The sequence below is a fragment of the Podarcis bocagei genome (assembly GCF_964188305.1).
Source record: "Podarcis bocagei genome assembly, chromosome: 1".
Lineage (NCBI taxonomy): Eukaryota > Metazoa > Chordata > Lepidosauria > Squamata > Lacertidae > Podarcis > Podarcis bocagei.
The window spans coordinates 69,321,741-69,343,263 of record NC_138125.1 but is presented as its reverse complement, the minus strand read 5'-3'; the positions used below and the strand labels follow the sequence as shown (position 1 = coordinate 69,343,263).

General features: G+C 41.8%; 1 protein-coding gene across 2 annotated transcripts in view; it reads left to right on the top strand.

Annotated features, from left to right (window-relative positions):
* BMAL1 (basic helix-loop-helix ARNT like 1) overlaps positions 1-21,523 on the top strand; it is a 45,036-nt gene that overhangs the window by 12,250 nt on the left and 11,263 nt on the right. The window contains exons 2-12 of one of the 2 annotated variants that reach the window (XM_081198337.1): positions 7,952-8,089; positions 9,191-9,338; positions 10,366-10,386; positions 11,356-11,394; positions 11,805-11,846; positions 14,926-15,083; positions 15,635-15,714; positions 17,722-17,814; positions 18,091-18,208; positions 18,628-18,777; positions 20,660-20,906. In XM_081198337.1, coding sequence (XP_081054463.1) covers positions 9,199-9,338; positions 10,366-10,386; positions 11,356-11,394; positions 11,805-11,846; positions 14,926-15,083; positions 15,635-15,714; positions 17,722-17,814; positions 18,091-18,208; positions 18,628-18,777; positions 20,660-20,906 — 1,088 coding nt within the window. In that variant the 5' untranslated portion in view covers positions 7,952-8,089; positions 9,191-9,198. The remainder of the gene's footprint in view (positions 1-7,951; positions 8,090-9,190; positions 9,339-10,365; positions 10,387-11,355; positions 11,395-11,804; positions 11,847-14,925; positions 15,084-15,634; positions 15,715-17,721; positions 17,815-18,090; positions 18,209-18,627; positions 18,778-20,659; positions 20,907-21,523) is intronic. The other variant, XM_081198338.1, reaches the window with a different exon arrangement.

Below are 21,523 nucleotides of genomic sequence, written 5' to 3'. Positions count from 1 at the left end.
ATTCTCTAATAAATACTGTAAATCAGAACACAGATGTTTACGTTCTCTAAATTTGTTTTGTTGCCCCTTTAAGTCTGGGTGTTTTAATACGATACAGTTGACACAAGTATTTTCACAATTACACGAAGTGTGTGTGGTTCATATGATTGTGTCCCTGTTTGATGAAATGGGCCATTTTGAGGGCAGGCGAGGCTGAAAACAAACATAGAAAATAGTTGCTGATGGCTAATGCCAATGGCTAATGGAACTTTGTATAGGCATGCAGGCAAATAAAACATGTAATGAGCTGGTTAGTAAGATCATTGCCTACTAAGAACATTTGGTGAAGTCTTTCTGCGTGTCCCATCACCTGCTGAGGTACAATTGGCAGGGATGTGCAAGAATCTCTTATGTCATGCCATCAAGAATGTGGAACTCCTTGCCTTGGGAGGTTTGTTTGGCTTTTATGAGCTTTTGATTTGGTAGCCTAAGGTAGAGGCAGTGCAGGTGCTAGTATTGCTCTTGAAGTACTAAAACGGATTGTTGCTAGCCACAAAGCTCAGAGCTGCACTAAAAATCAGAATGGATGTCTAGAACTGTAAATTGTCTGATACTGTAGCTGCTTAAAGATTTGCTTGTACTACTTGCAACAATGTATGAGGTTGTGATTTGTGGCCAGTTGGATAAAAAAGAGCACTTACGGTACTCCTTTTTGAACCTTTCTTGTGTTTATAATTCCTTGACTGTGTTTCTTAACCGTCCCCTTGGACTTGTTCATATCTTTCCAAACCTATAGGTAGGTCAGGTTTAACATGGCCAGAATGCAAGGCGATAACTCAGCTGCTATGGAAAGATGTCAGAGCTTTGAGTGAAGTTCAGTACACTATGAAAATGTGTATTCAACCTCAATGTGTACATATTTTATGTAATTGCAGGCCTTTCATTCATTAACATTTCCTATTGTTTATTTGGGGGAAAATATACTTTATTATTTTGGTGAGCCATGAGCCAAGTTATAGCTACCTACTGAGAGAAGTCATTTTAACATGCCGTATCTCAGAATTTTATAATGTCTTTTTGGTGGGCTCAGACATGCTTCATTCTGGGAGGGGCAGTCTTAGCATCCTTTAAAAAAACCAAAACCCATTACATGTTGGCAGGCATTGGAAGGAATCAAAGCACCACCCTCCAGTGATAAGGGTACATTCACCAACTTGTAAGCCAGCTCAATCCTACTCACCTAGCAGCCCACCATGGATGGACAAATCCATGTCCAAGCTTGATTGATTAATTGAGAAGTCTATGAGAGGGTCATATATGGTTGTATAATGAAATCAACTACATATCTATCTGGACAAAATATGGTGAAACATCCATAATAATGGTCTTCAAATTAATACAGATGCTGACAGACACTAACTTGTGGTGCCAACTTGGGGTCCATCCCATTCCAAGGCGTCAGAAAAGGTGTTGCCCCTTTGCCTGCTCACTTAAAGCAAAAACATTCATTGAAACAGCCTCCTCTCTCTCCTTTGAACAAGCTACAGTATGTTTAAAAGTGGGAGAGAAGATGCTTCAAAAAGCACATTTGCAAAGGGCTTTAAAACAGCCTTGTCTCCTGTTTGTGCCTCTGGAGGTTCAAATGGGAGCGGAGGAACTTTATTAAAGCCTTTACAAGTCTCACTGTGCTCCCCTTTTAATTTTAATGGGATTTGTATTATGGACCATTGGCAGACTTTTTGCTTCCTAATTTCTGATTACATTACGGTTTCTTAGTTTTGACGTTATTTCATGTGCTTTATTGGGATAAATTCTGTGAATTGGTGTTGCCTAATTCTTGGGTGTGGGGTGTGAGTTCTGGCCATTTTCTGGTTTAAGATATTTGGGAAGGCAGACTTTTTGGGTCTGTTGTTCTAAGTAGCATTTGCTGCTAATGCCTGCTGGCTTATAAAAAAGGAAATATAAATACAGATATGAAATATAAATAAAATAGAATCAGATTAATTGTACTGTATATTGAAATAGCTTTACTTACAGGGATTACAGATTTCATTGACATATACAACTGATAGTCCTGTGTGCAGGAATATTTTACATTAGTGGCAATAAAGTTTAGGTTAAAAAGGGGCTCTCATTCTAAAGGTTGGGAATTACTGCTCTGTTTTCTTCTGTCTCTTCTGCCTCCTCTTCCCACCAACCTCTTCCTTTTCTCACTTCCTCTTCCTAGCCTTTTCACTTGCCCTAGCACTCACTTCCCTCAATCTTTTCCCCTTCATTTTTACTGTTTGTTTGAAAAACCCTTTAAGCATTCATTTCAGAGAAGTGTTTTTGAAAACAGGTTTGCATATGAGGCTGTAATGAAATGGCTATTAGTCATGATGCCTTAATGCATGGGTAGGCAAACTAAGGCCCGGGGGCCAAATGCGGCCCAATTGCCTTCTCAATCTAGCCCGCGGATGGTCTGGGAATCAGCGTGTTTTTACATGAGTAGAATGTGCCCTTTTATTTAAAATGCATCTCTGGGTTATTTGTGGGGCACAGGAATTCGTTCATCCCCCCTCCCAATATAGTCCAGCCCCCCAGGTCTGAGGGACAGTGGACTGGCCCCCTGCTGAAAAAGTTTGCTGACCCCTGCCTTAATGGAACATCCATGGTCGGAGACTTTTTGCAGCTGAATGCTAGTTTCTGGGGAGTGACATTCCTGCTTGTAGGCTCCTGGAGGCATGTGCTTCTCTCCTTTGGGAAAAAGAGTGCCAGTCTAGATGTAGCTTTGTTTTCATCCTGCAGGGCTACTCTTACATTTTTCATAATTTTCCGTTCACAAAACACATGCACAGTTGTTTGTTGGGAAGTCTGCATTGTATACGTTTGTCATTTGGGGATGCATAATGAAAGCAGGCACAACTTTCATTGTCGTATTTCTTTTGCTAAAAGAAGTGCAGTGCAGACATTGTTGGTAATTGAAAAAGAATGCCTTCGTGGTGTGGTGCACTTGTGATTCAGCAAGTGAGGAGTGATGTCTCGTTGGAAAGAAACAAGCATTGTTTTATGGTGACAGTAATTTTTCCTGTAGGCAGTGTTGGAGCTGGCAGCGCTTGCGTGTTGAGGTCTCACCTCCCAGATGGGTGCCTCAGCAGACTTTTTAAGTTGACCTACTTTTTTTTTTTTTTTTTTTTTGCTCTGACCTTGATTTGCTCATTGAGGTGTTTATGTGCTCATGATCTGATTTGCTGCGTGATTAAATCAATCATGTGACGATGGGCAGAAGCCCTGAATCCAAATGCAGGCAGAGTCTGTGACTTGATCCCTGATTTCTGTTCAGTATCTCTCTGAGAAAATGTTTTAAGATAAAATAAGAGAGGGAGAGTTGCAGCAGCGGCAGAATGCGATCCATCGAGAGCATGCCTTGGTTCTCTTCTACCAGGACTCTAATCAGGAAGTGGCCTAGATGGCATTCTTTCAAATAAATCCTTGAAGTATCTTGGCAACAGGCTTGGGGTCACAATATGAAGAACTTGGCTGTGTTTGGGACTGTGGGTGTTCAGAGTATGTTACAGCAGGGCAGTGTTGCCTTGTTTGTGGGCTGTTTTGTGCAGTGCCTTGAGAAACAAGAGGAAAGATCTGTTGTCAGTGTGCTCTCTCATTACATTGTAATAAAATGAGTAGCTGCCGCCTGGCAGTTAACAAGTATTATACCAGAGGTTACTAATGACAGAGTATTTTTTTTAAAAGCAACCTCAGTGTAGTGGATTTTATAATGGTTATTCTTTTTAGCACACGGCTAGTGTGAGGGAAGCAGTGCAGAAGGGGTGTTAAAGAAAGCAGAGTTAGAAGACATCCCAGATATGGATTGAAAAATAGTGGTTTTCAATACATGTCCCACTGGCTTTGTTGGAAATTTGTTACTGTTGTTGTTAAATTTATAAATAAGCCACTCATCTGACCCATTAATAAGCCCACCCCATCAAATTAATAAACCATAGTAAACCATCACACATTAAAAAATTCCCTATACAAGGCAGCCTTCAGATGTCTTCCAAAAGTCAGATCGTTGTTTATTTCCTTGACATCTGACGGGAGGGTGTTCCACAGGGTGGACGTGACCACCGAGCAGATTCTCTGCCTGGTTCTCTGTAACCTCACTTCTCACAATGAGGTAACTGCCAGAAGGTCTTCGGAGCTGGATCTCAGTGTCTGGGCTGAACAATGGGGGTAGAGATGCTTCTTCAGGTATACAGGGCTGTGACCACTTAGGGCTTTAAAGGCCAGCACCAACACTTTGAATTGTGCCTAGAAACGTACTGGGAGACAATGTAGATCTTTCTGGACCCATGTTATATGGTCCTGGAGCCTGCTCCCATTCACCAGTCTGGCAGCCGCATTCTGGATTAGTTGTAATGTCTGAGTCACCGTCAAAGGTAGCCCCGCATAGAGCATGTTGCAGTAATGATAATAATAATAATATAATAATAACAATAAATTATTTGTACCCAGCCCTCCCTGGCTGGAGCCGGGCTCAGGGTGGCTAACATCATAAAACTAACGCAATATACAAAGAACATAAGAACATAAAAACAGACAATCAATTAATTAAAGTTAAAATAGTAGTCCAAGTGGGAGATAACTGTAGCATATCTACTTAATATTTTACATGATTCTAGTACCTTAGTTATGTTAGGTTTCCTAGCCTTTCATCTTGATAGTGTAAACATCTTCCTGTTCCTTACTTATACCAAGAGTACAGCCATAAGCCCCACTGAATTTAATAGGACTTACTTCCAAGTAGACATGGTCAGGATTGCCCTGTAAATCATTAGGGCTGCCATGTTAATTTAATCCAGAGGTGGCTAATGTAAGAGGTTATTTTGTACCAGCTGCCAAGACTCCTAATCACCTGGCAGTCATTTTATTTTAGTTCATTTTAAAACTAAATGAAGTGAAAGTCCCCTCAACTTTGGAGAGACCCCCAACTCTTCAAAAAATATAGGCACCTCTACCTTGCCTTGCCTTGCAGAGACAACTCTTCTTGCTCAGGTGCAACATAATTTCAGAAAGGGCTCACGAAGGAGCGTTCTAGCTGATGGGCCACAGACTGTAGGTTTATGATTTTTTCTGTACTACAGTTGGCTACAACAAGAGAAATCTTTTTTACATCCAAATTATAGAAGTCCTTGCCCTGTGAAGCTCATTTGGGTTCTTTTCCACTTTCCACTGGTTAGCAAATGCTTTTTTCTTCCAGCAAACTTTTGCCTTAATTAGTAGATGTCATTTTACCTCTTTATTCTTGTTTTTTACCTCTTTATTCTTGTCTGTTCTGTCTTAAACTGTTTGCTTCTAATATTTCATTATGAAGGGGCTATTTTAATGGTTTTTAACCACCCTGAATTATGAGTAAATATTAAAAGGGTGGGGATATACATTCTTGGGCAAATAAGCATACAATGTGTTCTTCTTGGCTGCATATCAGTCTTACTCTATAATATGAAAATCTAACAATTAAAAAAGTTTTAGAAATTATGTAAGGCAACATACAAAAAGCAATGCTAACATTGAGAGCAGGAGGCTAAGTAGTAAAATTACATTTTAATTAGAAGTTATTGAAAAAAATGTGCTTTGTGAACATGTAAATATTGAACCACAGGTGGTTTGCATAGTACGCTTCTTTGGGTTGGACACAGAGCAAAGTGCGCAGAGATGGGCTGAAGGAATTAAACTTCCCAACTCCATCTTTCCTGGAGGTCAGGAAATGTTGTTGAATGGGATGAGGGACTGAGGGAAAAGGAGGTTTCCAAAATGGGGCTGAGAAGCCATCTGTAAGCAGGGTTTCCATTCATGGAAAGTGCCTCAATCTAATGTTTGGCTGTGTGCGCGCGCCCCCCCCCCCTTTCCAGGGGCTTCATTTCAGTACTGACCCCCAATTATGTTCCAGTCCACACAGGAGAGCATCTGTACATACATAGGTTAGGTTAGGGGCCTGGCAGTTGCCCAGTCACCTATCTATAAGAGTCTCCACCAAGGAAGTAACCAGGCTGAGAAACTTTTGTAAGTTGGCCAAGGGTTGGTACTTGTTCAGGCTGTTGAAAGTGCCTGGCACAGGCATGCTGAGACTTGTGAGTTAGTAAAAAGTTTTGCCAATATAGTTGCAAGGTTGCACAAGTGAGTTCCTCATTCACAGTAGCTCTGCATGGCCTTCCTTTGTGTGCATGGAGCTGTTCCATTTGTTGAAATTAATGGGGGTGGGGAGTTTGTGTATCTGAGCACACATCCTTGTACATAATTTCAGACTGGGCCATACAATCAGACGCCAGCCTGAAGGTACATTTAATTTTGTTTGACTTTGCCTTGAACTATGAATAGTCATCATCCAGTGCCATGACGCATGGATGTGAGGGGTGGGTTTTGTTTATGGTCTCTTGGTTTAACTGATTATTTAATTCATCTTTATTTGGTGTAAAGAGAGGCAGCATTTGGGGCTGCGTAATGACAGACATGCTTATGTGTCTGTATTCCTGACTACTATGTATGTTTGTATCTGTTTAAAATACAGTGGTGCCTCGGGTTACATACGCTTCAGGTTACATACGCTTCAGGTTACAGACTCCGCTAACCCAGAAATATTACCTCGGGTTAAGAACTTTGCTTCAGGATGAGAACAGAAATCGTGCTACGGCGGTTTGGCAGCAGCAGGAGGCCCCATTAGCTAAAGTGGTGCTTCAGTTTAAGAACAGTTTCAGGTTAAGAACGGACCTCCGGAACGGATTAAGTACTTAACCTGAGGTACCACTGTATATGCTTTTCTGTTGAAACAATATATAAGCAGAAACAGTACTATGACAAACATAATATCAGGCAGCAAGCAAAACCAATAAATGAGCAAAGTTTATAAAGCTTAAAACAGAATCCATAAAACTCACTTAAAATTCATCTACTGCAGCAGCAATACTTAATGAACAGAAAGCTCTCTCAAATCTTTAAAAAAACACTTAAACCACTATTGCACTCCAGATGTTCTGGGCTACAGGTCCCGTCAGTTCTAGCCAGCATGACTAGTGGTTGGGGGTGATGAGTGTTGTGGTTCAAAACGTTTGGAGGGCAGCAGGTTGGGGGAGGTGGGCAAAGTCTTGAAGAACAGAATGGGCTTGATTGTGTTCACATGATATAAGTGTTCCCCTCACCTGTTGTGGGAAGAGCATTCCAGGCAGACATCACATACAAACAAAAAAGCCTTTTTCCAAATTGCACCAATACAACCTTGGTATGGGTATTTGCTAAAGGGGTATTTGCAGGAGGGGTCATTTGGGGTGGGTTCCTATGGGACAAAAGGGCCTCAAGCCATTTAGGGATTAAAAGGTTAAACTCAACACCTTAAATTAGTGCAGTGCAGATTTTCTTTTTAGATGCTGTTAATTGTCCAGAACGGCCATTTCCTCCCCTGCTGTGAACCACCTGAAATTTCTGAGCTGTCTTTGCCAGCCTCATGTACTGTGTAATGCATTACAGTATTACAGCCTGGGTGTGACGACACCTCTGATTAATCTGATGTAACTATATCTGCCTAGAAAGTGCCAGACCCATGGGTGGTATTTTGACCACCCACAGTATCAGCTTGACGTCAATGTTTTTCCCAAACTACAAACTTGCTTCTTCATGGGGAATACAACCCCATCCAAAGTTGACAGAATGTCACCGCTGAAGGCCAACTATGCACACCTCTCTCTTGTCTGGATTGAGCTTCAGTACGTTACCCTTCATGCAGGGCATTACTGAGTCGAGGCACCGATTCACCACTGCCACCCTCTCACCTGATTCTGATATAAAGAAGTGGAGTGTTTCCTAGCAGATTAGGGTGTGGACCCTTTGAACTGAACAATGTTAATTAGTTGTCACCTTTAACATTTTTTAAAAAGCATTGGAAGAATATAGCTGGTGCTGTAATAAAGGAAATTGACAGTGTGATATTTGTTTCCTACAGCCCAGGCATTTGGAAGCTGCTGAGAAACAAGGCTGGAGGAAATGAAAGGAGGGTTAAGGTGATTGGCTGCTTTGCACTGGCAGCAGGAGTGCACACCCTTCCAGAGTGGATCTAAGATTCCAGAAATCAAGTCTACAGGTAGGAACAGCCATCGGGGGTTTCGGTGCTTTTGGCTTGCGTTTCTATATACTCTTACTATATTTCACAAAGATGGAAATAAGAGTGGACTGCTTTGTTTGTTGAACTCTTAAGAACTCTAAAAATGCTTATTACACAAAAGCATAATTGAAAACTAATTATATAATTATCTTTCGCCTTTTAAGTTACTTGAACCTTTTGCAGCTCTTTTTCCATGGAGAAATTTGTTTGCTTTCTACCGTTCTCTTTTCCCAACTCTTTTATCATTTGCCTGTATTTTACAGATGTCTTGCCATCCTCTCAAATAAAGTCCCATCACCTTTTAACTTTTTTTAATGTATCAATTCTAGGCTTCATATAATATTTCAAGAACTTGATATCCATGGTGTGTTTTAGGAATATGAGCACATGGTGCAAAGTCAGCTGCTATACATTCAGAAGTGACCAGGAAATTACATGACAATTAGTTTTTCAGAGCAATCTTGTTGGCTACAGCTTTAGTTTAACAAAGAGCACTGTAGCACTTTGAAGACTGAAAAAGAAGCATAGCAAAACTGTTACCAGATTCACCTTTCTCTTTACTCAAATTGAAATTGTAAGCTTCAGCTATGGTCCCAGTGGCAAGAGTGTTAGACGTGGACCTGGGCATAACCGCTCTGTTCAGCAGTAGAGTACTGAGATGATCTTGGCATGATGACTTTAAAAACAGTCTGTAAAAAATCTCAAAGGATTATGGTGATTAGTCTTCATGGAACATCCAGGTTCGGAACCCCATGTACTTTTGACTGCCACCTCATGGGAACAAACAAAATGGCTGTCTCCATCTTACCTCTCTTGTGAGCTTTTCAGGAACACCGGGATAGACATTATTTCTGACACTGAATGGCATTTCTTATCTATTCCTTCCAGTAGAATAGGGGAAATGATTTCTTATTATACTTAATAGAATTGTTGTGGGCTGAGGTGAGAAATTATTGTAATGAAGTTAACTCTTAGGGATAGCAGGGGCTATTATGAACCCATTAACTATTCTTGTGATGTAGCCATTCGATAAACCAATTTCCTGTGCTTCTTTTCTTCTTCTTTTTGTGGCAATTCTAGACAATCCAATGGCTGACCAAAGGATGGACATTTCTTCTACAATCAGTGATTTTATGTCACCAGGCCCCACTGACCTAATCTCTAGTTCTCTTAACTCTTCAGGAATGGATTGTAATAGGAAAAGGAAAGGCAGTTCTACTGATTATCAGTAAGTGCATTTCCTATTAGTATAACCTTTCAGCTGTGCCTGTTGTTCAAATTCCATTTTTATTTGGAGTCCGTTTTCCTTCCAGAAATAATGGAAATAGATGAGGTGTTTTTCAACCTGTAAAAAATTTCCTACAGTGATCTATTAATTCATGGGAAATCACAAATACACTCTTTTGAAGAGAATTGAGTTTTGGGGGACAATGGACTTTCATTTACATAAAAATGACTGCTTTGTAAACGTGGCACAATGAGTTCTTATCCTAAATATTTGCATTTATAGGGGGTATTTGTTGTATCATTTGATAAATAAGTCTTTACTTGTAAGTTGAATTAAAGCTGAAAATATGATTCAATTCTTTGCTGATTATTCTAGTTCTGCTTTCAGAAAAAGTTCAGAGATGTTTTGTCAGGCCCAAGGCGCACATTCTTCACACATTACTTTCTTTGGATGTCCACCTGAAACAAAATATTATGAAATAAATAAAATATTTCAACTTTTTCAAAAGTCTTAACTTATTGTTGTTAATTCTTATTGATAATTTTATTGGGGGTTTTTTGTATACCACTTTGAGGTGTCCTCTCCGCAATCAAGCAGTATATAAATTTTGTGAAAGAAATATAAATAAATAAAAGTTGTGTGTGAATAGAACAGACCTATACCTATGTTTGCAAATGCAAGTATCCTACTGAAACATTAGACAGGAGCAGTGGCGTAGCGTGGGGGGTGCAGGGGGGGCCGGCCGCACCTGGCGCAACATCTGGAGGGGGCACGCTCGCACTCGCAGCTCTCTGCCCCTACCTGGCTCCACGGGTTAGGGGGCGCAAATTACTTGCCTTGCCCCGGGTGCTGACAACCCACGCTACGCCACTGGACAGGAGGTTCAGATTTTTAATAAAAATCTTCTCAAGGTACATAATTGCAATGATCAAATAGTAGAAATTAAGATTCACTGAAAACTGAATGTGGATAGAAAACGCTTTTCATCATTTAGTATAAACTGAACAATATTTTTCTCTCTTTTCAGACTCGATGGCTTTTCTTTTGAGTAAGTACAAACATCATATGGGGAAAGGGGGGCCTTGTTACAATGCTCACTGTGTAAAAGAATTGCAAGAGAAAAAATATGATTGTTTTCAAGCACAGTCTATATTAACTGTTGTTTATCTGGCTAGTCACTAGTAAGCAAAGTTCATGATTCTGATAAAATGCCTTTTTAAAGAAAAAAAGCTCTTGGGAAGCTATACACACACACACACACACACACACACACACACACACAGTATTTGGATTCCTGTTGTATGATTAGCATTGCACCCTCTATGCTCTGTCCTCAAATGTAGAAAGGGCTAGCTGAGGGGGAAATGGCTCACCATTTTCAGTGGCAGGCCAGTCCTGTGCAGGCATTTCTCATCAGATGATAGAAATCTTGTGGAGAAGAGACAGTGGGCCTGTAGGTATCTTACGCCAAATGCACATAGGCCACCCCCATGAGAGCATATAGGGTTCCAGATCATAGCGATAGCCTATACATAATCTGTAGATGCTCCTACAGCTCATGTACAGTGTTGAGAAGGGGACATTGTGAAGCATAATGGGGAGACGGGGCATATGGCCCCTTGTCACTTGCTGCGCTATATCAGTTGTGTGGAGAGAAATGCCTGAACCAGGCTCATGTGTTTAACTAGATAGTCCTTAATGTATCCACCATCTAAAGTTAGCTGCTGTTTCTTTTAAATTAGGTGGATATATCAATGCATTACAAAGGATGGCCAAGTTCCAAGGATACATTTAAATGTGGGGTGGAGGTGAATGTCTGCTCATGGCCATTCAACAGCCCGTTTTTTATCTTGGTTATGTTCAGGAAATATAGATATAATGAATGCTGCTGCAGCACGCCATCTGTTTTTACTTGTGTAAATGCTTATGTTTTAGCAAGGTGTGGGAGTGAGGATCATTGAAGCAAATTCTGCTGCATTTTGACCCTGTTGATTTTTCTTTTGTTCTGGTTTTGTAGCGAAGGTATGGACACAGATAAAGATGATCAACATGGAAGGTATTTATTTGTGCATCATTGCTGAATTGATTGTGCATCTTGAAAAATAAGTGTATTCAAAGTAAAGCTTGGATAATTCTAGAGAGTGAGATAAGGAGATGTGGAGTGTAATTGAGGTCTGTGAGAATCTGGAGATTATACAAGGACTGGGGTAATCCTACTGGAAGATCAAGTCTTAATATAACACCTAGATGAAATAGAAATCCTCACCTTGGTGAGAAAATGCGAAGTTGTGATCCTTCTGAAATGTAAGTGGCTGTGATCCCAAGCATTGTGCAGTTACTTCTACATATTCAAGTGGGCTTTGGGTATAGATTCATTTGAAAAGCATCTTTCTTCCTCACCTTGTCTCATGGCAAAGATTATATTGCTGTATCGACTTGATTTGTATCACTTTTGTTCTCTGCTAGGTTGGAATACACAGACCAGCAAGGCAGAATAAAAAATGCAAGGTAAAACAATGAGTCTTTGTTTTAACTCCCTGAACAGTGAGTGAGCTTATGATGTGATCCATAAAGGCCTTTTGGATGTGTTCCTATAATGGATTTTTATTTCTTTAATAGAAAATTATGCTCCTACACTCATGAGAAATGAGCGTACCAGGTTATATTAAAAAGCCATTTCATTTTTGATCCAGAGATTACAACATTTCTCTCTTCTGCCAGCGCATCCCATAGAGTTCCCACTAACAAGGATATTTTTCAAACCCTGCAGTTTGTGCTTCCTTAGTGTTTCCAGTTTATAGATTGTGGATGAAGTTAAAGATTTAGCTAATTATGAAGTATTTAAAATATATCACGTGACAGAGAGATTTATACAAGTAATAAATGTGCCGCGTATAATAGATGTGAATTAAACACATAATCTTACAATAATGTTTGCTACAGCAAATCATAGAATCACTTCAGAGTTTGAGACCACGACCTTATGTTGGGTTCAGATTCCAAAAATGTTAAACAATATGGGAATTGAGTTAGGCTCAGATTCATCCCATACTTTTCAAGATCAGCATCACTAAGATTCAATACAGTGATGTACCTTTCTTACAGGATATGAAACACTCTTATGCAAAAAGGACATTTAATTAACTATGAAGTACATATCTTCAGAATATATATAAATTATAAATACATATTCATGCATGATATTTATTGGCATGGCAAAGTTATATTAGAACAATTACATTTTTAACTTTACATATTTTCGAATATTTGATGAGTAGACTCATCAAAATATTTTGCAATACGCACCTGACCTATACGATCATTTAAGGTTTTTGAGTTTGGTGGGTCCCTAGAATCTGTGGGTGCTTGTGCATCACACACACTGCAACACCTATATGATCATCACTGAGCATTACCCATTCAGCATCTTTCTGGTGAAGCCTTGCCTTCATGCTGTGTGGAAGTCCAATTAGAATTTGATTGCCAGACAAATTGAGTGTTCTATATTGTATGTGAAATGGCTTGAAAGCTCCTCTGAAATGGTCTGTCTCTTTTCCTGCAGGCAGGCATACCCGAGGCTTAGGGTTGTTGTCTAAACTAAAACAATTCATTTCAGATAATTGCAGTGATTCTTGACTTCTTTTTTTCCCTTTACATGACCAAGACTATATCCTCATTTTACCCACGCGGGTGGCGCTGTGGGTAAAACCTCAGTGCCTAGGACTTGCCGATCGCATGGTCGGCGGTTCAAATCCCCGCGGCGGGGTGAGCTCCCGTCTTTCGGTCCCAGCTCCTGCCCACCTAGCAGTTCGAAAGCACGCTTAAAGTGCAAGTAGATAAATAGGTACCGCTTTATAGTGGGAAGGTAAACGGCATTTCCGTGTGCTGCGCTGGTGCTGGCTCGCCAGAGCAGCTTCACCACGCTGGCCACGTGACCTGGAAGTGTCTTCGGACAACGCTGGCCCCCGGCCTCTTAAGTGAGATGAGCGCACAACCCTAGAGTCGGACACGACTGGCCCGTACGGGCAGGGGTACCTTTACCTTTTACCTTTATATCCTCATTTATACAGTGGTACCCCGCAAGACGAACGCCTCGCGAGACGAAAAACTCGCAAAACGAAAGGTTTTTTCGTTTTCGAGTTGCCGCGCAAGACGAATTTCCCTATGGGCTTGCTTCGCAAAACGAAGCTTGCCCCGGGGACAGCGGGTCTTCTCTTTTGAAGCAAGGGGCGGCGGGGAGAAGCGATCTTCTCCCCGCAGCCCCAGGTCCGGGGACAGCGGGAAGCGCTTCCCGCTGCCCCCGGACCTCTTTTGAAGCAAGGGGCTGCGGGGAGATCGCTTCTCCCCACCGCCCCTTGCTTCAAAAGAGGTCCGGGGACAGCGGGAAGCGCTTCCCGCTGCCCCCAGACCTCTTTTGAAGCAAGGGGCTGCGGGGAGATCGCTTCTCCCGGTGCTCCGAAGCCGGGCGGGGGGGAGGGAACACCTGCCCCCACCGCCCGGCTTCGGAACGCTGCTCCGAAGCGGGGCGGGGGGGCGGGAACACCTGCCCCAGCCGCCCCGCTTCGGAACGCTGCTCCGAAGTGGGGCGGGGGGGAGGGAACACCTGCCCCAGCCGCCCCGCTTCGGAACGCTGCTCCGAAGCGGGGCAGGGGGGAAGGGAACACCTCCCCCCGCCGCCCAGCTTCGGAACGCTGCTCCGAAGCGGGGCGGGGGGGCGGGAACACCTGCCCCAGCCGCCCCTCTTCGGAACGCTGCTCTGAAGCGGGGCGGGGGGGAGGGAACACCTGCCCCAGCCGCCCCTCTTCGGAACGCTCCTCCGAAGCGGGGCGGGGGGGAGGGAACACCTGCCCCCACCGCCCGGCTTCGGAACGCTGCTCCGAAGCGGGGCGGGGGGGAGGGAACACCTGCCCCAGCCGCCCCGCTTCGGAATGCTGCTCCGAAGCGGGGCGGGGGGGCGGGAACACCTTCTGAAGGCGGGCGGGGGGCGAAAGTCTTTGTCCCCCCTGCCTGCCTTCCCAGGGGCTTTTAAATCGCCCCGGACAGCGGAGAAGTCCTCCGCTGTCCCGGGGCGATTTTAAAATGCCGCCCGCCAGCATTTTAAGATCGCCCGGACAGCGGAGAAGTCCTCCGCTGTCCCAGGGTTTTTTAAAATGCTGGGGGTGGGAAGAAAAGCCCTTGTCCCCCCCCCCCCAGCCTTCAGAAGAGGTCCGGGGACAGACTGTCCCCGGACCTGGTCTGAAGGCGGTTTCCCTAGGAACACATTAATTGATTTTCAATGCATTCCTATGGGAAACCGTGCATCGCAAGACGAAAAACTCGCAAGACGAAGAGACTTGCGGAACGAATTAATTTCGTCTTGCGAGGCACCACTGTAGTTGGTTTCCCTCAATTTACTCATCAGCTTTCATCCTCCTGTTTACTTTGTTTCATTTCTTCATTATGTAGCCAATGTAAAGTAAATAAAGGTTTATCTCCTGATAACTGATAATGTAAGCAATCCTGTCTCTTTTTTCACAAAAGCAATTAAGATTTGTGATGTAACTCTGGATACCTGAAATGTCATGATCCTTATTTCATTATCACTTAGGGAGGCTCACAGTCAGATTGAAAAAAGACGTCGTGATAAGATGAACAGTTTTATCGATGAATTGGCCTCTTTAGTGCCAACATGCAATGCTATGTCCAGAAAACTAGATAAACTTACGGTACTGAGAATGGCTGTTCAGCACATGAAGACGTTAAGAGGTAAATTTTAAAACAACCTGTGTAGTTAGAGAGGTTACTTGTGGAACTTAAAAACCAGGAGAAATGTTGGTGTGATGGAGCAGTGAAAGCACTTTGCACTTATTATTTCAGTATTGCTTACACCATTGTGGTTAAGTAGGTTAGTATTATTTTAGATGGGAGAATGAAAGAGCAGCAGTTTACCTGAGGGCACCTTGTGAGATTTTGACTGAAGTGAGATTTGAACTAGCTTGCACCATGTGATCTACAGATTTGTTAAAGGTGCTTTCATACCAGTAAAAGATACAAAATAGATATTTTATCATGCCAACCTTTATTGGTAAAAGGTTTGTAAGTTTCTGAATAGAAAGAAATTGCTGCTGTCTCATAGTAGCTTTTGGGAGCAGCGTCTACTTGGTTTTTAGTATTTGAGGCATCATTCTAGGCATTACTAGAAAATAGACTAGGGACACTGAAAATAGTTGTGCAAATAGAATGTAACCCCTTCTGCACCTCGCACAACTGGTTTATTTACTCAAAGAATAATTACTTTTCTTCCCTTTGCCTTTAAGGTGCCACAAACCCATATACAGAAGCAAACTACAAACCTGCCTTTTTGTCAGACGATGAACTAAAACATCTTATTCTTAGGGTATGTGTCTTCAGATACATGAAAGCATGTATAGTGTGCAATGAAAGAGAAGATTCTTGTAAGTATGGTGGCGTTTTCATGTAGGGTGGAGTTCTCTTATACCAGACACTGCGACCATAAATTCCTCCAGTGTAGGAGATGCGTGCTATATGCCAAAGCTTCAGCCCAGGGCTTTCTTCAGCTGGAACGTACTGGAACTCAATTTCTGCACCTCTCAGGTGGGCGCCATTATAAGAAAGCAAGGGAGGCATTCATGGTGAGTTCTGGCACCTCTTTTTCCAGAAAAAAGCCCTGCTTCAGCCCCTTTTAAACCAATGGACTTACCAGCAAGTCACTGTCTGCCTGTTACGAGCACACTGTGCTAACCCCAATATAGTGTTGAGTAAGCTCCCCAGTAACATGAAACTCTGGATTAGTAGCCAGTAAACCAAAAAAATGATAATAAATTACCAGGGACTACAAAAAGAGATTATACCATTCATAATGCTCTACTGTTTTGAGGTTGACTAATGTGTTTCCTGAGCAGAAATGCTAAAGGGAGATGAAGCACCTTGGTTTCTAGAAACTGGCCTTTGATTTCGCTGTCTATTCACCCCACTCCAGTGTTTTCTTCAGGCAACAATATATTCTGTATTGAATAGGGAACCTCTGATTTTGCTTGAAGTGCATGTGAAGGATGACACTGACTATAATTTCTTGTCAGGTTCAAGGTGTTTTTTATGGCAACGTGTGATATTTGAAACTTAGTGGAAACTGACTTGATATTTATTAAATTTGGGGTGTCCATGCTGTTTCAGTGAATTACAGTAATAAGGCCCATCTGCTTACCTGTCGGTAGAAACATGGTATCCAATAGTATCCTATACAACATAAAAATGCTCCTTTTCATTGGTTGCCACAAATCTTCAAAATCTCATTTGCGTTCTGCAAATTTGATCTGACTGCCCTGCAGGTTTTACCCTCTGGTAAACGAATGCCGAGTCTCTGCCCTGCCGAAGCAGCTTTGGTGTGCAACTGATACAATTATTCAGGCTTGACTCTGTATGCTTCCATATGGAAAAGCACTCCAGTGAAATTAAGTAGGATTTATAACCCTATTTTTAAGATCGGAAGAGAACATATTCTATGAAACTTTAGAGAAAGGCATCAGTAAAAGGAACCCAACTCTCTCCCACCCTGGGTGAGATTCATCATGGTCAGATAAGAGGTATAAACCAAGCGATAAAGGGGTGCCATCTTGTGGTGTAAGACAACCTCTTCCCTCCTCCCCTCTCTAATGTGGTGAAAAGATCTAGCAAGATCTTCAAGCAGTATTTTCATTCTTTGTTTTGCGTGTGTGTTGCATGCATATGACCCCTTTCCAAGTGTCTGGTAAGATACTCCACAATAATAATGTTCTGGAGTCTGCCTTGCATTAATCTAGCCTATTTCCAGCAATTCCTTTTCTCCTGGTTTCCTAGAAGCCCCTTTGGAAAGATTGCTGGCAACAGCCCAATGAAAGTGAGTCATTTTTGCATTCCCTGCTTCTATGGCCTTTTCCACCCACACACATGAACAGCTCCTGGCAGACTCTTAAGATCCTGACAAAGGTTTCGTTAGAGCGAGAATAGGAAGATTAGATGACCCCTTACTCTCCACCCCACCCCCTACGTCACCTCCTGCAGTTTTTGGAAATTTCCCTAAAGAAAGGTTTTTTAAAAAGAAAAGATCAAGTGCAGTAAGGTGGTTTTTAAATAATTTCTTAGGTGTGACTGGATGTTACCCTTTACAAATAGACATTTACCAATGACATTCAGCCATTTTGCCTTGCCATTTTCTGGCATTATTATTTTAAAAATAGTGTCGTCATACTCAAGTCTCCACTGAATTTTTTTGCCGTGTGCTAATCTAGTTATATTTAAATGCAAAGTGTTTGGTCACCGAAATTCAACTGCATGTTGTGAATAATTTTAACAATGTGTAAATAACACACTATAACAAAGTGGCCATCCTGTGTTTCCCAATTAGGCTGCGGATGGTTTTCTCTTCGTTGTCGGCTGTGACAGAGGCAAAATACTGTTTGTTTCAGAATCAGTCTTCAAGATTCTCAACTACAGTCAGGTATATTTTGTCTTTCTTATGGTGTAGAAAAGAACAGAGCCTTGTAACATATTTTGTTCAACTCAGTGGTGGGTGTAGATGACTCTGTGCTTAAGCTATCAATATTGTTCTCTGTTTTATTTTATGGGTTGAAGTGAAATATTTCAGTTTACAAAAACAGTATTGTTTTCATTCATTTAAAATATCAGTTAATTGAAATGTTACAAAAATGCTATTAACAGTTTTTCTTGCATGTCTGTAATAATTTAATTGGTTGTTAACATTCTTTATTGGCAGAATGATCTGATTGGTCAGAGTTTATTTGACTACCTTCATCCTAAAGATATTGCCAAAGTTAAGGAGCAACTTTCTTCTTCTGATACTGCACCACGGGAAAGGCTCATAGATGCGAAAAGTGAGTGACTGGAATGTTCATTGAGCTCCACAGGCTAGTTCACAGGTCCTGGTGATTTTAAGCTAGCGCAAAATAAAGTGGAACTATTACCTTTTGTTACTTGGAAACTGTGGTTCAACTCAGGAAGCATGAAATCACACTGGCCCTTTTTACAGCAGTTTCACACTCCTGACTCATGTTTGGCCTCTAATCGACTGAAATTCCATTATCCTTTTCATATGTATTGTTGCTAAACCAAGTATTTCCAATCCCGTAATTGCTTTCCCTGAATGCAGAACTTTGCTTTTGTCTCCATTGAATATCATTCTGTTGAGTTATGTTCATGGATACAAACTATCTAGTTACAGATCTGTATATTTGAAATTTAAAGCCAAGCCAGATTCAACATTTTGGATTGGTGTTCTTTCACTCCACTGCAGCTGGACTTCCAGTTAAAACAGATATAACGCCTGGACCATCACGACTATGCTCTGGAGCAAGACGTTCGTTCTTTTGTAGGATGAAATGCAACAGACCATCCGTGAAAGTAGAAGATAAAGACTTTCCTTCCACCTGTTCTAAAAAGAAAGGTACCAGTAGTGTGTCTTGATTAATCTAGAAAAATAATTTTGGATAATTTCTACCAATTAAGGTGTTTATCTGAGATCAAATAAGACCCTGCAAATTTGTAACTATGTGAAAAAATAAAGAAGAAACCTGACTCCCGCTGGCTTACAGTTTCTGACCTTATGAAGCAATTCACAGGTTTTGCATATGGGATCAGATTTGCACTGGCTACATAAAGCATCATTTGGAAAAAGAGATTTAGCTTCCAGTCCTTCCATGACTTTTGAGTCCACGAATGGGTGAAATAATAACATTGTAATAATGCTATTGCTAAAAACAGTCAATTCTCTTAACAGTTTCTAAGACTTTTTGCTATCAAGTAGTATATGTTTGGTGACGCAAGTCAAGTTGCTAGTGACCATAGAGGCACCTCGAGGCCCCCAGAGTCTGTCTGCCTCCTCCCACTCAGCCGCCCTACAGCTGGGGTGGGGGAGGCAGCAGGCAGACCATTTGGGCAGCGCAGAGCCTGCACGGTCCCAAGCCACCGCGTCTCTCCCAGGAGAGACACGTGGCTCAGGCGCACTGCAGGCCCCACGGTGAGTGCCACCTGGCACTTTGTCACCCCCCTCAGTGGTGACACCCGGGGCGGCCCTCACCCACCGCACCCCCCTTCCTCCGCCCCTGTCCAGCCCATTGACATTAATGTCTTAACTATTTTACAAAGGTTGTACTTCACCTACTACAGATAAAAAACCAGTATCACAACCATGCCCAGGAAATTCAACGTAAACTGTCTAAATTGGATGTACTGAGGATTCTGTGGCAAGCTTGTCCACTTCTGACTTACAAAGTAGCAAAGTTGACTTATCCAGCAGGAGTCCTTCTCTTCCTTTTCCTGTATTGCTCAGATTATGTTGCCTTTGCTTGGAAATAAAATTATTTGATAGTCTTAAGTGTAACAGCAATGGATATTTTTAAGGAGAAAGATTGAACTGGCCAAGTTCACCATAATGAACTCAGCCTCGAAAATCAATATCTTTAAAATAAAACTGCACTTTGGAAGCGCATAATCAGAATGATCCTATGTTCTAAACACTTGAAATGTTTGTAACTCCTGGATATGGAGGGGATTGCATAATTTAATAATTAAATGAGTTGTCCTTTCAAGAAACCCTAGATAGACTGCAAACCAGTGAGGAGCTCATTCACATGAAATTTATTTTTTTAAAAAGCTTAGGTTTTTTTTAAATGACCACTTTCTCAACATATCTATAAATTCTACTGAAGCAGTGTGCATTACACATACTGTCAGAATGGGGGGTGTAGTCTGATTTTCTTACTAACAAGGCAGCACATGTCCTCTTCTGAAGGTCCATGATAACAACTAGGTAGGTGTGCAAGAGCTGGACTCTGCTAATGGGAACCTGATATTGCTACCTGTGGTGGGCCACCAAACAGCAGTGGCTTCTTGGAACCCACTGCATGACCCTTCTGGAGCCCTCCATGAGGAGCTTTTCCTGCAGACTCTTGATGGATCTCTGGTTTATGGTCAGCTAAAACTACCAGCTGCTGACCGAGATGATGATCCAAGAATTGCACGATACCACTTTGGCAGATGTCTTTGTTCAGCACTGCTGTAGCACCTTCTTGATCCTCTTCCTGCCCAACCGATTAGTTCTTGGGTTTCTTCACCAAGAAACTAAGAACTCCTGGTCCTGAAGAAACTAAGAACTCCTGGTCCTGGACCAAGCATATGCATGGAAGTCTGCATACATACAGCCTGTTGCACATTGTACAGCTCTTCAGAAGTTGAATAAGATGCCAGATGTTTCATATGCCTGAACACAAGTTGCCATTTTCCCACCAATGCAGTACTGATGACATAAACCTTATTTTCTTTTGTAGCAGACCGGAAAAGCTTTTGCACTATCCATAGCACAGGATATTTAAAAAGCTGGCCACCAACAAAAATGGGACTAGACGAAGACAATGAGCCTGATAATGAAGGCTGTAATTTAAGCTGTCTCGTTGCAATTGGACGGTTACATCCTCATGTAGTTCCTCAACCAGTAAATGGAGAGATCAGGGTTAAACCGACAGAATATGTTTCTCGGCATGCAATTGATGGGAAATTTGTATTTGTAGACCAGAGGTAAGAACAACATCTTTAATTCATGCTATCAGGACAATGGTCTGTTGACTTAAGTTTATTCTTTTACCTACTAATGTTTTTATTCAGAACAGCAATAATATTAGTTATGAAAATAAGTAATTGCAAAGTACTTTTGGAGCAATTATGTATCCACAGTTTGTGACTCTAAATTACTTCTCACCCTGAAAGGCAGAATCCCTGTATCATAAATATAATCATTTGTTGCTCAAGAATATTGACACCTAGTTTGATGAATAATAATTAAACTTTTTGGTTAGAAAAATGGGATGCAATCCACAACCCCCCATGGTGCTCATGTTATCTCCTTTCCTCCTAGCGTAGCACAGGAAACAAAGCACAATCTGACTGATTTGTTTCTAGACCAAATTCAGAATGCTGATTTTAACCCACAAAGTCTTCAATGGCCCAGACATTAATAAACTATGAACCTCCTTTACCTAGATCTATGGCTTGAGGTAAACACTGGAGGCCCTTCTCAGCAACAGTCCAAAGGGCCTTTTCAGGGGTGACCCTCTATTTGTGGAATGCTCTCCTCCGGAAGGTTCACCAGCCCCAGGCATTGGCATCTTTTTGATGTCAGGAAAGACATTTCTCCC